Source organism: Chenopodium quinoa, unplaced genomic scaffold (assembly GCF_001683475.1).
Source record: "Chenopodium quinoa cultivar QQ74 unplaced genomic scaffold, ASM168347v1, whole genome shotgun sequence".
NCBI classification, from domain to species: domain Eukaryota; kingdom Viridiplantae; phylum Streptophyta; class Magnoliopsida; order Caryophyllales; family Amaranthaceae; genus Chenopodium; species Chenopodium quinoa.
In genome coordinates, this window is record NW_018743331.1 from 1,145,761 (window position 1) to 1,165,129 (window position 19,369).

At 37.3% G+C, this 19,369-nt stretch overlaps 3 protein-coding genes and 1 long non-coding RNA gene across 4 annotated transcripts; 1 reads left to right on the plus strand and 3 right to left on the minus strand.

Annotated features, from left to right (window-relative positions):
* The first annotated feature begins 5,241 nt into the window (after window positions 1–5,241).
* Window positions 5,242–10,259, plus strand: LOC110737680 (L10-interacting MYB domain-containing protein-like). Its single transcript, XM_021918016.1, has 3 exons — window positions 5,242–6,001; window positions 9,025–9,351; window positions 9,455–10,259. The coding sequence occupies exons 2-3, from the start codon at window positions 9,025–9,027 to the stop codon at window positions 10,109–10,111; spliced, it is 984 nt and encodes a 327-aa protein (XP_021773708.1). The 5' UTR covers window positions 5,242–6,001; the 3' UTR covers window positions 10,112–10,259.
* Window positions 10,260–10,907: 648 nt separating this feature from the next.
* LOC110737681 (probable diphthine methyl ester synthase) lies at window positions 10,908–14,469 on the minus strand. The gene is made up of 6 exons (XM_021918017.1): window positions 13,695–14,469; window positions 13,463–13,587; window positions 13,098–13,327; window positions 11,806–11,845; window positions 11,617–11,708; window positions 10,908–11,456 (listed from the first exon to the last, which is right to left on the minus strand). The coding sequence occupies exons 1-6, from the start codon at window positions 13,842–13,844 to the stop codon at window positions 11,269–11,271; spliced, it is 825 nt and encodes a 274-aa protein (XP_021773709.1). The 5' UTR covers window positions 13,845–14,469; the 3' UTR covers window positions 10,908–11,268.
* A 1,075-nt stretch (window positions 14,470–15,544) lies between these two features.
* LOC110737496 lies at window positions 15,545–15,852 on the minus strand. The gene is made up of 3 exons (XR_002514413.1): window positions 15,839–15,852; window positions 15,703–15,756; window positions 15,545–15,609 (listed from the first exon to the last, which is right to left on the minus strand). It is a non-coding gene; the product is annotated as an uncharacterized LOC110737496 (long non-coding RNA).
* Window positions 15,853–15,877: 25 nt separating this feature from the next.
* On the minus strand, window positions 15,878–16,576 carry LOC110737468 (eukaryotic translation initiation factor 3 subunit D-like). The gene is made up of 3 exons (XM_021917828.1): window positions 16,489–16,576; window positions 16,321–16,398; window positions 15,878–16,230 (listed from the first exon to the last, which is right to left on the minus strand). The coding sequence occupies exons 1-3, from the start codon at window positions 16,574–16,576 to the stop codon at window positions 15,878–15,880; spliced, it is 519 nt and encodes a 172-aa protein (XP_021773520.1).
* Between the last annotated feature and the right edge of the window lie 2,793 nt (window positions 16,577–19,369).

Genomic DNA, 19,369 nt, shown 5'->3' on the forward strand with positions numbered 1-19,369 from the left:
TACATAGCCTTCAACATCAACATTCTAATTCACCAGACCAAACGTAATTCATCACTTGGCAACAACAAATAACATAACAAAGTACATAATCAGAGCCATCTTCACAATTGATTTGATGAAGTTCACCAATTCATTCAGCCTTGAATTAACAGCAACAATACCACCTTGTTCAACCTCCAATTCATCACCAACCTTGATTATATCCTCCTCCTTCAACCAAGCGAAAAAATCGCAGCCCCTGCACTTGAAAAATAATCTTCTGGAGTTCTTCGTGGTCTCTGAAATCTTCACCGCAGCCACTTGGGGGGGGGATACAATTGTAGTGCACTTGCTTAACCCAAGCAATCCGATCATCCATGGTGATTGGCTTAACTGAGGAAGATGAACGAGTGTTTTTCATTGTCAACAGAGAGAATTTGGGGAAAATGGTGTAAATTAGGGTTTATATGAAAAGGGGGAAATCGATTAGGGGGATATAAGAAGGGGAAATCGATTTGGAGGGAAAGTCAGGTTTGTCATTAGGGGAAAATTAGGGTCAAATTTGTCGTTAGGTCATTAGTTAACCATAGTTAAGCTTAAAATCCCTAATAACCATCATTAATGTTACCAATGGCTTAGTTTAATTAATTGAAGTTTACCAAGGATAATAACTTTTTTTGCAATTCACCATTGAGAAAAATAAAAACCATAGTGTTACCAAAGAGAATTTCACAAAACATTTTAGGAAAGGTTAGGGGTATGGTCAAATATTAAACTTCACGAGACTCTTTAACTCTTTACTGAACTCGTTAATCACACTACAAGAAATAGGCTTATTTCCGACGGACTTCTTCCGACGGACGAGAAAATTCGTCAGAAATTCTGACGGAATATAAATCCGTCGGATATTTCCGACGGATTTCCTACGAAATTAAAATCCGTTGGAATATATGGGTTTTCCGATGGAATTTTCCGTCGGTCTATTAATTTTCCGGCGGAATTAAAATCCGTCGGAACTTTCCGACGGATTATTCCGTCGAAACAAAAACTTTCCGACGAAATAAAATCCGTCGGAAATAAAATTAGTATTTCGACGGAATATTCAGTCGAAACATATTTAAATAATAAAAAAAATACAAACCCTAAACCCACCCATCTCTCCGCCTCTTCTCCTTTTTTTTTACAGCCGCTTTCCTTATCTCTCCTCTCTTCTTCTCTTTCTCTCTCCTCTCATTCTCCTTCTTCTCTCATTCTCCTTCTCCTCCTTCTCTCCTCTTCTTCCTCATTCCTTTCTCCTTCTCCTCTTTCTCCTTCTTTTTTTGTATTCATCAACATCAACAACGAACCGCAACAACAACAACCGGAACAACAACAACCGCAACATCAACAACGAACCGCAACAACAACACCTTCAACCGTCCGTTCAAGCAAATTCGTTTGTTGTTCAAGCAAATTCAAGTTTCAAATTCAAGCAAATTCGTTCGTTGTTTTTACATTTTGTAATTTTTTTTGTTAATTTGCATAGATCTGTTATTTTTGGTTTCGATTTGTATTTGTTCATTTGCTTAATGTGTATGGATTTGTTTTGGTTTCAATTTATTTTGTTTCGAGTATAATTTTGTGATCTTTATTGGTTTAAATTGGCTTAGATCTGTTTTGTTTTCAAAATTTTTCGTTTTTTTAATTTTTTTTTTCCCGATTTGGGCTGGGTGGTTCAGCTTGGTGGGGTGGTTACGGTGTGGGCTGGGTGGGGTGGGTGGAAGGTGGTTACGGTGTGGGATGGGTGGGGTGGGTGGAAGGTGGTTACGGTGTAGGGTGGGTGGAAGGTGGTTACGGTGGGTGGGCTGGGTGGAATGGGGATCTGGTTTGTTACGGGGTGGGGGTGGGGGTTGTGGGGCGTGGGGGGTGGGGTGGTGGTTGGGGTTTTTTTTTTATTTTTTTAAATTATATTTTCCGACGGAATTTCCGTCGGAAATTTCCGGCGGATTTAAATTATGTCGGAATCTTCGACGGATTTTCCGGTACCTGAAAAACCTTTTCCGACGAAAATATTCCGTTGGAATTCCGTCGGAATAGTGTTTTCCGACGGAATTTCCGACAAAAATGGCCGTTTTTCCTACAATAAGTTTTCCGACAACGTGTTCCGATGGAATTCCGTCGGAAATAGCCATTTCCGACGGAATTATAAGGTGTACCGACGGAAGTTTTCCGTCGTAAATCGGGTGTTTTCTAGTAGTGTCAAAGACGTGAAAGGTACTCATCACTAGGTTTGGTTTTTGGGGAGACACAATCAGGTGTCTACAGAGCTGTATCAGCCACAATTCGTCCAAGAACAAAGTCAGATAGCCCAGATTGTGTTAAAGGAGAAGACTCTGTCAAATTAACACATACATCGCGACAATTGCTTATTATTATTATTATTAAAAGTAAATATCAGTGATTGCAGGAATGGACAATTGCTTCATATATAGAAATGTTTTGAGAAGAATTAAATATAAGTGATTGCAGGAATGAATTGATATGACAGGTCTAATAAGTCCCCCCAAAGAGCATCCTTGTGGAAAGCTAAACGTGTATTTTTTGTCACATTCCAAGTGCTTCAAAAAGATATTCAGTCAGGTGATGTACCTTTTGTGTAGTGCTTATGAAAATGGAATCTAAAATTTATGATAACAATTAGGTTAAGATTGTGTGCTTTTTTTTTTTCCTATCTTAATTTTTAGGTGGTCCTGTGGTGGTGGGGGGTTGGGTGCGTCGGTACGCTACCCCAAAATAAGCCTCAACTTATGTTGGATTTTTTTAAGGTCATATTAAGTTATTTGTAGCAATTTAATCTAGTATTTGTATATAATTCCAATCTTAATTTTTGTGTTTGAAGTGAATTTTATGGGTAATTTTACATAAGATTTTGAGATATCAAGTTAGTTTTTGTTGGTAATATAATGATTGGCTTTGAGTTAGGTAAGTTTTTACTAGGTTCTCAACCTAAAATCCTTAATAATGGAATGCAATAAAGGTTGTAGGAAAGGAATTTTGGAATGAGCATATGTGGATTGTGCAGTACAATTTTTGTAAGTAAGATTCTTCTGAGCTAAAAGTTTTTAAAAGGTATGTAAGAAGACAAAGTAACCCAAAAGATTAGAGATTTTTTCTTCTATTAATGTTTTTTGTACAAGTATTCGATGGGCTTTTGTGATCTTCACTTGACCTTTGACAAGTTTTATTTCAATCATGTCGGGTTATTTGTAATGTTATTATATAATTCGTAATCAATCTCCAATTATGTCAAACTTTGCTATAGAACCTATCATCCTTTTTTATAAAATGGAATAAAGTTTGGAGGAGAAGAATTTTGGTGTGAGCATAAAATTTGTGCACTTTTTCTTTAGCACATTTCTTAGATAAAGTGGATAATTTTTAAATTGCTAAACAAATCCAAATGATTCATAGCTTTCTCCATATTTGAAAACGATCTAACGCTAATTGCTACTCCATATATATAGTTCTAAAAGTTTGAGCTACAAAATATTGCAATTATTATAGAAGCATACTAAACCAATATTTTTGTGATTTCGACTTTTTAGTTAACAAGTTTTGCCATTTGTACACCATGATCTAAAATTAAACTTCTAGATTATCTCAAGATAAAATATGTAGCTCTTTAACCTTATTTTATTGAGTTTTCATTGGGTTTTTTTTTTTTCCTTTTTCTTTATTTCAAAAATAAATAAACAAGCAATGATACTTGACCAAAAACAACGAATGTAGTTAGCAACAATTTGATTAGTTATGAGGCAATTGACAAAATTAGTAAGGAAAATTTCAATATGACACCATTAGAATTACATAAATTCTTATGCACAGTCAGTCACATGGTGTGACCACTTTAACATATAGAGTATAAGCAATTAGTTAAATAATAGGGTTACAATTGATGGATAAGGGTTACCGCAATGGAAAAATAGGGTTTGTCTAAAAAACAGGTGAAGTTATTCTTTTATTAGTCAAATCGAAGAAGAAGGGTTACTTGCAAGTTAAGATTTTTTTTTTTTTTTGTTTTAAGGTAAAGTACACGGGCCTAATAATCCCCCTATCACAGGAAAGGATCAATCACAGGAAAGACTAATAGATTAAAAGAAAAAAGAAAAATACAAAGTGTTACTTAAAAAAAAGAAAAAAAAAAAAGGCTTCTCAAGGAAGCTGAACAAACGCTTCTTACAGAAGCTAACCAAAAGGGGAAACTGAACCACCACCAAGATCGGCAGCGAGACGATGACCAAGCTCCAAAGGCAGAAAAAGCAGATGCATGCAGCTAGCGGCAAGCGTCGATTAAGGTCCGACTTGAAATTTCACATGCAAATCAAGGACGACAAACATGGTGACGGCGACAGAACGACGGAAAAAACATGGTGGTGATGATGACGAAATTTCCCGAAAGAACACCAAAGCACACAAGATCATGAAATTTCATAGATCTAACCCCATGGTGTGAAAAGAACTAATTAAACTTTGGTCTAAACCCTTCCACAAGAAGGGAGACAAACCGAGGAGAAAAAGGTGAGGCGGCAGCAACCATGGTCCATGGTGGAGGCTTAAAAGGCAAAATAAATCTGTAGAGTTACCTTGCTATGAGAACGAAAAGGAGAAAAAAACAACAAGAGAGGTAAACAAATGGGAGGAGGGCGGTGGAAGGACGGTAGGAAAATTCTGAGAAAAGGGTCTGAAGAAGGGGAATTCTTGAGAGAAGGCAGAGCCTCTCTCCCTAAAACTCAACCCAACAAACAAGTTAAGGTTACCCCATGAATAATTTAAATTACTTAAATTAATGAATAATGATTACTTTTACTATATTTTATTACTTGCTCCATTTCTGCATGCACGGAATTTTATGAGGAATAGTATAAAGTAATAAAATATGATGTAAGTGGGGTTGGTGGAAGAATAAAAAGGATCTTGATAATGAATGCTCCCAGGGCGTTAGAACCCTTTAAAATAGTACCTGAAGTGGCACTCCCTCCGTTCCTTTTTATTGTTTGCGTTTTGAGTTTACACGTTTGCCAATGCACTTGTTGACCATTAGTATGTTTTAGAAAAACTTGTCATGATTAATCCCAACTTTGCCTTATCTGCCAATATTAATACAAACTTTGGATTATTTTTTATTAATCCTAACTTTATATTTCGTCTGCCAATAACACTCCCAACCAGTCATCCAACCTAATATTACAAGTTTTAAGACACGTATCAATATATAATTGGAGTAAAAAAATAAAAATAAATAGATAAATAAATAAAGAAAAAAAACTAAACCACCAACACAGCCACCCACAAGCAGCGCCCAACCACCAACGGCCAGCCCAACCTCCTTCAACCCGAGCGCCGACCGCCATCCAGACGCCCTTCTCCTCTCCCGATGTCGGCGTTGCCTGATCACCCTCCCCTTTTCCTTTAACCGTTGATCACTTGACATATGCGTACCTCAATCGCAGCGACTGGCTTCCTAATTCTCAATAACGCGGCCCCTCTAGATCTATTGCTAACTAACCGTTCGGTTGACATATTATTTTCAACATATTACTCAACTTCCTTGTGGTTTAGTAAGTGCTCCTTTTCGATGTTCGCTTCGCAATGAATTCTGTCAAGCAATTCTCTCTCTAAAAATCATAGGGTTTTGTTTAATTTCCGTGTGGGACACCTTTAATCAAACTTTTGACTCGCGTCTAACGGTTCGTAACTGTGAAATACTAAAATATAGTAAAATGACAATTTTGACCCCGAAAACAAAATCCGTTTCTCACCGAGATCAACTTGTATTTACCGAATTACCGTATTTTCTACCTTTGTAAAAACAAAATAAAATAACAAAAGAAAATCGTACTCTGTAAATAAATTCCAAATCCCCTGAAATATCAGTTTTCCCTCCTTCCTAATCTAATCAGAAGATCAGACACCAAATCGCCGCTGTTCGTCGGAGCTTCTGTCAGACGTTGAAAACGCAAGTTTCGTCAAGCTTTTCCTTCAGGTATAAATTTCAGTTGTTCATTGGTATGTTTTCAAACATTAAGATTTTATTTGCAGAATTAATTGTGATTATATGTAAAAAAAAATTACACACTTGTTTAACTACTTTGTTTGATTACTTACTAGTTTTATGCATGTTCTCTTGTTCAAATACCATTTATCTCAATTAATTTGATCTGCATTGTTTGATCAATATATTTCTGGTGTAATTTTGGAAAGAGGGATTATCTGATTATTTTTGCTCAATTTACCATATTTGTGAATTTAGGTCAACTGATATTGATGAAAGTGATTACGTTTAGTTTATAAATAATTATACGGCCTGCTTGGTACGCGGAAATAAACGGAAAATATGAATAATATAAATTTCAATGTCCATGGTTATGAAATTTCAATATAAATTATTTTAAGTTTCCACTGCTATTGGTTGTACATGAATGTGTTGTTGCATTGGTTGTTTTTATTGTTTCCTTAATCAATATATAAAAGTTCGCCGGAATTTTATTATGATTGTCAATATTGCTTTGGTAACATAATGAGACAGGCATTATGTGACTGAAAAATTGGCAAAAGTGACCCGAGTACGGTATAATAATAGAAGGTATAAGGTATAATAATCTGAATGGTGGAATTTGTTTACTAAGTACTTTTCAAGTCTACTTTGAGTTCTAGTACAAAAACGATCGTGTCACGGAAATGCAGTTAATATTCTGCATATATCTTTTGTTTATACGCGAGGCATGTAAGCTCCTAAGACAGTGAAGAGTGCTTGTATTAGTTGCCTTATCCTAGTCTGTGAGACTGTGACTTCATGTTTGTTTGCGGAATATATTATTGATTTAGTGTGTGTATTAGATATGGTATAGCTAGACTTCTTAGTTGCCAATCTGGATGTCTTTTGGCAAATGGTGTTTCAGTATATTGATCAATACATGATTGATGAAGTCTGTTCTAGATTGCAACTTATAAGTTTGAGGAATGGATGTTTGGATCAGGATTAATCAATCATCTAAAGTATGATTAGCAGTCAAAAGTCGTTGAGAACAGTTGTTTGAAATATGGAGGTATAAAATAGACCAGCCATTGAGAAATTTATGTTTTTTCATTGGAAATTTGAGTGATTCCTTTCTGTACATCTAGTATTCGACAGCTACTTAGGGTTTACTTGGCTAGTGACCGTAATGTCTTTATCCCTCTCAACCAATTGCCATTATAAAATATCATTTTTCATTGTTGCGCGATAGGCACTTTTCAGTCCATCAATCGAAGGTATATGGGTTTAAAAGTTAGAATAAAGCCTGATCATGCACAATCAAAATATTGTACCCCTGAGATGGCCAACTGAATTCTCTCTTTTTGTTTAGGGTGGACTAGCAGCAAAGTAAGTACTGCACTCTCTAGCTGTTGAATAGCACAGTTTTGCAAACTTATTTAGTGATTTTACATAGTCCACCACAGAATATAAAAAAACTTATGATTGAAAAGGTTTGGTGAGTTATTCAGTAATATCTTTTGGTTCTCGCCTTATTCTAGCCGATCTCATGGGGAGGTAGTGGTTCTTTTTAGCCACTTACTGTGTCTATCTGAAAAGCATCATGGTTGACTATAGTACAGTATCTAAAAGTAGAAATAGAATGTATATGAGATAATGGATGGAGAGAGGAAAGAATTAAGTGCAAGAAGTGCTGTGAAAGAGGGAGAATGGTTGATGTGATGGACAGAGAAAATGACATAATACATTCAACTCGTGTCTTTACCTGGAAGGAAAAGAGGATTTTTCTTTCTGGAGCATCTAAATGTTGTAAGATTTTTGTTTTTTTTGAAGAGAATAGTTGTTACCTGTTTTCTACTACCCAGGAGGGAGGAGGAGCTAGATATATGAAATGCTGATATAATTTCTGTGGAAAGCAGGTCATAGATGGAAGAAAGATTGAACCCATAAAAGTTGTTTCTCAGGCTCACAAGTCACAATGATGCTTGTATCTCCATTGGCCACCTACAAATGATACATTAATAGAAAGAACTTTTTCTTAGAACTCTCCGATTACTACTGTGTATTGCAAGCGCTTTTGACCTTCTCCAAATCAGTCTTAAAATATTAAAGGTATAGGTATTTTTATATAAATAAGCATATTGCATGGCTTACAGTAAATGAAATAAAAGCTGTATTTCCTTGTGAACAAGCTTTGATCACCTGATCTGAATCGACTGAATGTTGCGTAAACATAGGCTGTCTTCTACACAAGATCTTTCCTGACTGTTTGCCTGTGGAATCATAGCAAATGTCTGATAAAAAACTAGGAACCACATTTGTATGATATGCAGCTTACACCTCTATGCTGGAGTCAATCACATCAATGTCAAAGTTTATCTAGTTAGCAGGTTCTTTTCAATGAAAATCATTATCGACTGTCTTCTCTGATTACTGTTCACAGGTCCGTGCACTCGTGCAATAGGGTCACTATATTAAAAGTTATCCACTTTATAGTTGAAGTCAATGTTTTAATGCTTTGAGTTATTCTTTCTTAAATTGTCACATGTGTAACATAAAAGAATAACAAAAGCATGGCACACTATAACTGTTATTGTGCACCCGATACACAGATGTGCGGGGCACATATCAGTTCCCATTTAATTTGTAACTTCTACTGGTCTTGGTATGATATTTCTCATATTAGTGTTCTTTTTGTGGACTCTTTGGCAGTGCTTTCATAGACACTTAAAGTTTTTGTTCATTGGAAATGATATGCTCCTATATCAGTTAAGCTGCATATTTTGGGATGTTTTTTGACCCTTTGAAAGTGTTGAGCATAGATCAATTCATGTGCAGTTATGGCTTTGCTGCAATTATATACTTCAATAGTTAAACATGCAAGTCCAAGATTCTCTTTTCTATATATTTTTATGTTTGTAGAGGATCATTGTTATATTCTAGGTGATTTTTTGTCATCAGTAGTTTACATTGAGCAGGTCTCCCTTAAGCACAAGGCATTAGCTTATAAAGGTGGTGATGTAAAATTGCAGATGGACAGGGAAGTGTCAGAGCGTCAAGTAAAAGAACGTTTGAGGACAAGGTGGACAGCTGCCCTTGATAAAATCTTTGCAGACTTGGTTGTGGAGCAGATTCAATTGGGAAATAGGCCAAATAACGTTTTTGACAAGAAGGCGTGGGGCTACATACGTGATGAATTCAATAAGCGAATGGCTCTAAACTTCAATAACAACCAATTAAGAAAGCACCTAGATGTTCTTCGTGCTCGGTATAATCAGGTTAAGTCTGCTTTAGTTCAAAATGATCTCATCATGGAAGATTCATGCTGTGGTGGATTTGACTTATGGGAAGGCATAGAGGTATATTCTCCCTAGTTGTTTCTGCATTCTTTCTCATCTTTGATGTTGCTATTTCCATTGTTGTTGAATTGGCATTAAGCTGCTTATGCTACTGGACTTTCAGGTTAATCCTAAACCAGAGCCAGCTAAAATCAGGGACTGCCCCATTTATGAGCAATTATGCATTATATTTGCTGATAATGGTGCTGATGGGAGATATGCCCAGTCAAGCCATTATGAAGAAGTGGAGCATAAATCTAGTGCTAATAATGCTAATCCTCTAGGCTCAACCTGTGGTATGAAAATTGAGCCACCGACTCCTGAAGCTCCGTTGTTAATGAAACCCATGGATGTCAATACTACTTCCTTTATGAACGGAGGTAAGACTGATTGTGAGAAAAAGAGAAAGCATACATCGGATGTGGATCAAAATGATCAACAACGTAGGAACCATAAGATACTTGATTCTATGGCAGAAGCATTGCTAGGTATGATTGACTCCTCTAAGCTGAGGAAAATTACAAAGACGGAAAGTAAGGAGAGGTTTTCCATCACAAATTGCATCAAAGCATTGGATGAAATTGAAAGCATGGGAGAGTCGTTGTACTTTGCGGCTTTGGATCTCTTTGATGACCCTAACATCAGAGAAACCTTCATATCTCTTAAGGGTGTTGACAGAAGATTGCGTTGGTTACAGGTGAAGTGCAGTACTACTAATTGCTTTGAAGTACAAGGGCAAACTAGAGATGATTTTTGGACACATTCGGTACAGATAAACTGATATCGGAGTGAATTTGTTTGTAAGTATCAAGACAAACTCGGGGTAATTCAATGGAAGTAGATAAAGTGATTACAAACATATGTACTATTTTACTGCATCACCATCACTAAATGAATGGAGTAAAATAGTGCACCTCCTTCTTGCACCATGCTATTGTTTCGATAAGGTTAATTAAGGTTGTAGAGAGAAATTAGAAATATTATCTCGATAATAATGTGATTAATGTCCATGTTTAAGCTCACGAAAACATATCATGCTGCTCATTACTGCTGATGGTGCTGATTAGTGATCACCATCACAACCATGCATCCCCAGTTGACAATGTATCAATCTTTGCTATAGGTTGTCATACTATTCGTTCACTGAAGTGTCCTCTAGCTCCAAGCTGATGGTAATTCTTATGAACCACAAGAAAACCTATAGCAAAGATGACATTCTCCTGCAAGATTTGTTGCATATGGCAGATTAGCAACAATGTGAGTGCAATTATAAACGTTTACTAGGTCCACGAAACTCTACTCGTTTTTGGTTAAGGATGTTCCAAGATAGTCTTTCCATTTAATTTCATCACATCAGTTACATTTTCTGGCTGATTCCTAAAAGGCAGAGACAGAAGTTATGGTTATTTAGGAACTAGGATAAAGGTTTGGATGTAAACACAAGTATGTCTTGTTTTTCTTCGGGAATCTTGCAGAATAGATAGATTTAGATCCCCTTGTGTTCATATAGGGTTTCTTAAAATTGTTTCTCTGGGTGAGGAAAAAAAAAAGAAAAAAGAAAAAAACGAGATTCAAAATCTAAAATATCTGCTGAATTCATCAGCATGCTGCATTTGACTAATAATGTTACTTTACAAGAGAAAAAAAATACTAGCAATGACTGTTGCAGCACGCTAAAATTGACTAATGTTCAGCAAAATTGTTACAATTAAACAAGCTAGTAAAAAACATAAGTATAACAAAATTATGGCTTAGTGCCACTCTCAATCGTCCACCGATGGTTTAAGAAGATTCTCAACCCTGAAAGGAAAACTATGGGCTATGGAGCATCATTTAGCAACATACAGTGCTGCTAGGAGTTTGTAGGACCTTTGACATGTCAACAAAACAGTGCTGGGTTCTTTAATCCCCATCGAAGATGAATCTTCGAATACTCTTTTATTCGTTGACTGCGTAAAATTGCAACATTTCTGCCTCCACGGGGTGAGTTTCGCCAACAATGGCAAGGCAATGCAGTGGATCTCCAAAATCAACAGTTTGCAGTTTCTTCATTGTACCCGAAACAATGATTTGATCCTCACTTCCTAACCGGGCAAAACCCACACAAAGAGTGTCTTCACTGTAAGCTGCAATCCACATGAAATACACTCAATCACAGGTCATCAAAGTAGTAAAATTACATATTAACAAAATAAAATGTTCCAGTTAAGGATAAACATAAAAAAGAATTTATTCTTCTGAAGCACAACAAAGGGGTGGATAATCATGTGAAGAGAAACAACCTACCTGATTGACCACACTTCTGCTCAACCTCAAGGAGCTGTTCTATTGCAGTTCCAATGGACATGAACCTTGGTGGTTCATATATCTTTTTTCCCCTGAAAGTAATTGTATGTACTGGCATGTTATAAAGCAAGTTTAAGTAAGCAATAAATAAAAAGACAAGATTTCATTCAATTGAAACCAGATGTTAACCTGCAGAGAGATTCCAGTGAGGGTTCCTTCACTTTTATATCTGCAATCAACAGAAGACAAATATCTCAGGCGTGAATGCAGTATATCCAGAGAGACATCTATATGGTCTATATATCAGGTATAGATCCAAGAACATGGCCTGAAGATTATTAATCTAAATATACAATCATGGTTAAATAGTGTCCATATATAGAACATGGACTCCGGCACATGCAGAAGTTATGCTAAATGCCTTTTATGATACTTCGTAATAATCAATGAAACCATACACGACCTAATAATTGACAATAAGTAAGTTTATTAGAAAGACATAAAGGGGGGCGCTGCCGGCTTAGAAAGTATGAGCCGGGGACAAGAACAAGCCTCAACTTTAAAGGGGAAGCAAGAAATAGAAGTAATAATAATGCTTTCAAACTATAGGGCGATCTTTTCCACAAAATCAAATTAAGTTGAACAATGCTCCAAATGTGTCTGGCCCAAATAACACAAAATTATGTCACTAGGACTCAACATTTCAACACAAGCATTTGTGTAGGGTTCTTAACAAGTCAACATACAAAGGAGCAACTTACATACACACCAAAAGGAGCAACTACATGCACACCAAAAGGAGCAACTTACATACAAAGTCTCCCAAAGACCAATGCCCAAGGGACAAAATACAACAAATCGAATTTATACAGATCAGTAATCACAAGGAGAAGCCATAATTGAATAAATCTACAGTGTTAGTGCAACTCTTTCTTGGTTCAATAGAGGGTCAAGGTCCATCTATACACCTATAATTATCACTTAGCAGCCTTATTCGTTCAATGCTCCCCCATAACCATAGAAGGTCAGGCTCATAGGACCACATACATATTGACACGATGGACTTGATGGTTAAAGCATTTTTACTGTGACATGAGACAATTGAACAGCATTCATGACGCTAGAAGCCATTATTAACCACAAGTACATGTACTGTATCACAGATTACCACTCTTGTATTCTACATCACAAGCAAAACTAAAAATCCATTGCAAGCTATGGCTTTGGACCACTATATTTCTAGAAATACAAGAGTGCTAGAAATGTAGAATATGGATCAACAACATATGCACTATGCATGGAGCAAATGGTCTGGCAAAAAAAAATTTCATGAATAGAAACACAATTCCAATCTACAGTACATTAATTCAAAGTTCAATATATAATTCATAATTGCAATAAGAACAACTCCTCCAAAGGCAAGGGAAGTTCAAGGTTGAACAATGACGAGCTTAAGAGAAAGGAAAGGGTGAAAACCACACCTAACAAACACAGAGTATGCAGACCAAGATCACGGTTTCTTTTAATCTTTTCATAGAAGCTATCAGGTCTCCATGTCTCGGTAAAGAAAGGAATTGAAATCGTCTCTCCATAACGATACAATTGCAATCCACATACTCCAATTGCATTCATCACTGATGCATTGTGCACTACCTTGACCTCAACTCCAATCTCCTTTGCCCGAACAACAAGGTCCGTGTGTGTTGTAGCTCTACATTCAAATATGATTTAGACAATAGCAATAATCACAAATATACACACCCAAAAGCAAATACAACCATCACAATTACTTTAAAAGACCAATGCCATTCTTCATAGTAGTAGTTAAAACAAGTAACATACACACCCAAAAGGATCCCCGACAACAAGGAAAGCAACATCGGAATCACGAGCTTGCGAAAGCATAGAATCCGCCTTTTCCTCCACCATTTCTCTATCAGCCACAATCACAGGTTTCCCATATAATTTTTCCTAAAAAACCAACTCCAAAATTACAAATTGCAGATAACAAATACTTGGTAAAGGGTTTTATGAAATACCCACAAAATTAAACTGAAATTAAAAGGGATTATTCTTACCAAATTAGAGAGACCATCAGAAGAAATACCAAAAGAAAGGAGTGAAGTATAAGCTTCAATGTAAACATTTTCACATTTCTTGACAGCTTCTAAACCTCTCAAAGTTATGTCTTTCTCATCTCCCAACCCCAATCCTATAATGTATAGCATCTTTACTTTGCTCTATTCAAAGTTTCCAAGATCCAGAAAAATGCAGGTAGAATAATTCAGGGTTTAATAAACAATTTGAAAACTTGAATTCGAAAGAGTTTTTAGGGATTTCGCGGGAGTTTTTCGGGGGAGGGGAGAGTTTTTCAGGGGGAGGGGAGGGGCGGCGAAGGACGGGGGAGCTCCGGCGAGGGGTGGCTAGTAGTGGGGGAGGGGCGTCAAGTGGTGTGGTGGCTGAAGAAGGTAGGAAAATGAAGGAAATAGGTATTGTGTGGTGGTGAATTGGTGGCTAGTTTCTTCTTGTTATTATTCAAAGGAAAAATTCATGATAATAATCCGACCTTTAGTCCATTCTTTTTTGATAATCCGACCTTTGGATTATTATTTAATAATCCGACCTTTGGGGTCTTTAATTTTTATTGGTCCCTACAGGTTACCTCACTTGTTGTAGCCGGTATTAATCCTACGTGGCTTCCAACGGTGATATTTCTTTTAAATTTTTTTTTTATTTTGTTTAAAATGCCACATCCCTTAATTGTTGGGTCTTCTTCTTCTTTTCTCTATTTCCTCTCTTCCTTAAATGCCATTGTTGCTCTCAAATTCCCCTACCAAATCCCTCTATTGTCACTGAAATTTGGTTGCAATGGCTAGTAGGAGGCACATTGGGTCAAGTGGATCATCCGTCAAGGTCAGTTGGTTGGGGTTCCCCAAAATTGAAGTGCAAATAGGGTGTAGAAGCTGTAATTCGAACGGTGAGGAATGGCGATAATGTGGGTATGAAGTTCTATGGATACCCTAAATGGCCTGTAAGTGTGGTGGGAAGTGACAATTTTTTGTTTTTGCTATTGAACTTAAGATAATTCAATTGGGAAAATCAAATTAGGGATTTCAAATTCAATTGATTCTGGGTTTTTTTTTTTACAAGAGGGTGGTTGTGGATTCTTTCAGTGGGTTAATGGTAACAAAATGGACCTTGAAGATCTACGATTTCTGGTTTTTGAAAGAGATACTCAAGTTGCTGAAAAAGAGATTGAAATTGATTTCATGAAGGAGCAGTTGAAAAAAGTAGAGAAGAATTTGGGAATTAAGGAGGATGAGTTGAATGATACCAAAATGGAGCTTTGCCACACTAGAATTGAACTAATGAAGGCGTCAAGGAATGAAAAAGAACTTCTCCATTGCTCTGTTTGTGTCATGGATTTTCTTTGCTTTTCTTTTAGTGTATTTGAAGGCATGACAGTGATGTTGTGCAGATGATAGTTAGTTAGAATGAATAAGTTAGTTTAGGTTGGGAAATGATTGTATTTTGGGCATTTGTGACATGTATGGTCAAAAAACTTGGTGGTTATGCAAGATATGTATGCTGCAATGATTTGATGAATAAAAGGAAGTTATTTTGACAAAAAAATTTGCTTACAACTTCAATTATCATATAGAACTGAACACATTAAAGTTGTTATATTGAACATAATAAGTTGACAATGTTTAGTCCAAAAGACACAAAATGAACCCTACCATGGTTCATGCTATTTCACAGTAATATGCATATTGACTTCTATAAGCCAACATGCCCAAACAAACTGTTCCCAAAAGCTTACACAAACAAAGTACAAACACTGAATTAGTTAATTACACCAAAAGTGAGTCATTGTTCATGCCACTACTTAGTTGACTATTGAGTTGGTTGATGTAAGGTGGAAAGTTGACTTTCTTGACTGCACTGGAACTAGCCCATAGCTGATGTTGTTCTCCTTTGATTGGCTTGGGTCTGCACACAGATACAACAACAGATTAACATTAGTATAACATTAATTACAAGCTAAATCAAACACACATAAAGTGACAACATAAAGGCATTTACACTAGTCATTGCAGATCCATCTGATGCAATGAATACACCTACACCTTCTGGGACCTGAACAATTATAACACATCATCAAATAAGCAACAAAAAGTTACAACATACAAATAAGCTATGTACAACTAGGAAAATATACCTGGTTCCTTCCTCTTCCCCTGGTACTACCCCTGCCCCTTCATACTCCCCTGTTCCCACTTGAAGCACCTCTGCTAGAACTAGCAACATCTGAACCCCTTCCCCTTCCAGCATTGACAGCAGCACCTCCTCTACCCCTTCCACCCCTTGATCCCTTACCCATTATTATTGTTCTTCCTCCTCTACCAAGTATGGTAGGTTGAGCAGTTAGGGAGTGGTGGGTTGTATCAATTTGTTGCCTAGAAGAGGGTGTAGCCTGAGTGGATTGCACAGATGTTGGTGTAGGTTGAGGTGCAGCTGCAACATCCTTGCGAGGCCTCCCTCTAGCCCTTTTTAGAGCAGGTTCAGGTGGTTGTACATTGTCCTTGTTAGGGCACTTTATTTTATTATGCCCTTTTATTTAGCAGAGGGAACAAGTAATTTCAATCCCTTTGGGGTTCTCATGTGGATCTTTGATTCGATTTTTCCTTGGCCTCCCTGGACCAATTTTGATTGGTGGAGGATCAATAGGCATATACACTACTAGCCAATGTCTTTCACTTTGAATCGGTGGAATGGAGCCTAACAAAATCCAGAAGAGAAAGGCATTAGTTCACAACAAAATCCATAAAAGAAAGGCCAAAATGCATGCCTTAATGGTATATTAGTTACCTGCATACACTAACAAATAAGTGTCCTTGTAGTAGCATTTATCCACAAACAGCTCTGGTTCCTTACCTAGAAAGTATATGGAAGCCATTGCATGGCAACATGGGATGCCAAGCATGTCCCATTTCCTACAAGTACAGCTCCTACTTTCCAAATCCACCACTAGCTTATCTAAGTTGTAATTCACATTGAAAGGGTTTCAAAGGAAGCACTTACTTCACATTCTGCAGCCTTTGCCTTCTCAGCTTCCAACTTAGCTTGAATTCTTGGACAAAGCATTGAGGTGTCTTTCATCATAGCTTGCCTTTTCACCACCAATCTCTGCATCAAAGTAGCTCTTATGTCTTCTAACATGTAAAGCAAATGCTTGGTCCTTGCTTGAATGATGTACCCATTGAATGTCTCTGTTATGTTCGAAATAATTGCATCAGTCTTGATTGTAAGATTCAGAAAAGCTCTGCAGAATAATTTAGGCCTATGCAATTTGAAGTCATTGGCTGCATCCACATTCAACTCTGCAAGCTCCTGAAGTCCTTCATTGTAATAAGCCATATTGTATGCCTTTGCAATTCTCCAGAACAACAATTTTAGCTCATCTCCTTTATACTTCTTGTGCCAGTGAGCAAATATGTGGTCTAGCACAGTGTCTATGCTCTGCCTTAGGCAGAACAGTTGAGACACTATGCACTATGCTCTGTCAAATTAGAAAACAAACAATACAGAATTTAATTAAGCATAGAATAGGAAAAAATATAGAATTAGCTCATCTAAAGAATTAAGTTAGGAATCATACTTGATGCTCATCAGAAATGATTGAGATCCCTTCTCCTTCTTCTAGATTTAGACAAGCAGCAAGTTTCATGAAGAACCACTCCCAGCTAGAGTTGTTTTCACCTTCAACAACAGCCCAACACACTGGGAACATCTGGTCATTACTGTCCCTGCCAACCGCAGCCAACAGTTGACCCCCCATAAAGGTCTTCAGAAAATAGGCATCCACTGCCAAGACCTTCCTACAACCTTGCATCCACCCAGTTTTCAAACCTTCAAAACATATGAACAGTCTCTGGAAAATTGGTGGGGAAGCCTGCTTTTCAGTGTCAGTTACAAGCTCCAATTCTGTTCCAAGACTGCATTCCTCTATTGCCTTCAAATACCCTCCTAGCTTGTTGTAGTGGTCATGCATTGACCCATGTAACAGTCTATGGGCAGTGTATTTAACTTTATAGGCAAAGTATTTGGTGACCAACATCCTATATGCCTTCCTTACACACTCAATAATCTCTTTTGCTGGCCAATGTGGCCTGGTTTTAAACACATCTAGATATTGCTTTGCAATAAAACTTGATTTGAGTTGCCTGTTCCTCTTCATATTTCTCTGACAAGTGTGAACACCTTTCACTATCTTCATAATTATTGTAGCTCTCCTACTATATATCCCAGGAAGCATACACATAGAATGGACAACTTTCTGTGCATTTGACACCTAACCTCTGTGATCTTTTTTTGTTACTCACAACAATACTCACATCTCTGCCCTGCAACACTCCATACTTTTCTACAACATCCTTGAAATCCTCTCTATTTGCAAATTTCTGCCCAACTTTCCACTCAAAAGTTGCAAAATCTGTTTCTGTAGACACCAACAGACTTAATATTTTTCTCCTTACAGGAATCAAATCTTCCTCACCACTATCAGGTGGGGTATGAATTTCCTCATCACTCTGTTCATAATCACTCAGGGGGCTAGAAGGTACACCAGCTCCAGCTTCCCCAACCTCCTGTTGTATGCTTACACCCTTAGATGCTTCAGATTGGATTTTCCTTGCAATCTCAACAAGCTGGGCAGTTGTATCCCTTACCCTTTGCCTAGCTATGTTGTACTCTTCATCCCCACTGTCAGACTGATACTGTAGGTCCTCATTCAAAATCTCTTCAGTCTCCTTCTCATACTCTTCCTATGCCTCCTTACCATCATAATGCTCTTCACCTATATCAGCACCACCATCATAATGCCCTTCACCTATATCAGCACCACCATCATAATGCTCTTCACCTATATCAGCACCACCATCAAACTCTGCATGTAATACATCCTCCCCCCCACTGTCATCTGTATACACTTCTCTAAAGAAAGACTGGCTACTGACTTCTTTTCCTTTGTCAACTTGTGGGTTGTAACTAGGGTCAGTTGTGTCACTGTCACTGCTAAAATCTGGTATCAAATCATTAATATGAATAGGGCTATCAGTCCTTGAATCTTCCCACTCACAACTGTTGATAGGGTCATTTTCTGTGTTTGCAGCTGCTATGGAAGAGGGAGTGGGCTGAGATTTTCAAATGTGGTATTAGGGTTTATAACATATTTTATTCTACATGTACTTTGGTTAGATTGGGTAATGGTTGGTGGATTGGGAATAACTTCAGTGAGAGCATCTTTTTTTGGAATTGATGAGCTGTCAAGGGGTTTTTGGGAAGGTTCATTAATAGTCAACGGCTGACTTTTGTTTCTTGGACTAGATCTAACTGGTGGTCCCCTCTTTATTGGTAGTTTTTTTGTTCTCACAGTTTTTGGTTGGGTCTGTTTTGAGGAAGCAGGCTGTAGTTTAGTAGGAAAGGCTATTGGGTCATTGTCACCATGCATAGCATATACCTCCACCCCCCTGTGCTTCTCTGCCACCTGTATCATTTCCCTCATACTTTCATCATCTGTCACCTTCCTCAAACCATCCACCATAATGAGTCCAGGAACTAAGTATAAAAACCCCTGAATTCTACCATCATATCTAGCACACTTCATAACCAACTCCACAAGATAAAAGGAGCACAGTTCATCAGGGTTTACACTAAAAGTTCTACCTTACCCATTCATATAACACAACCC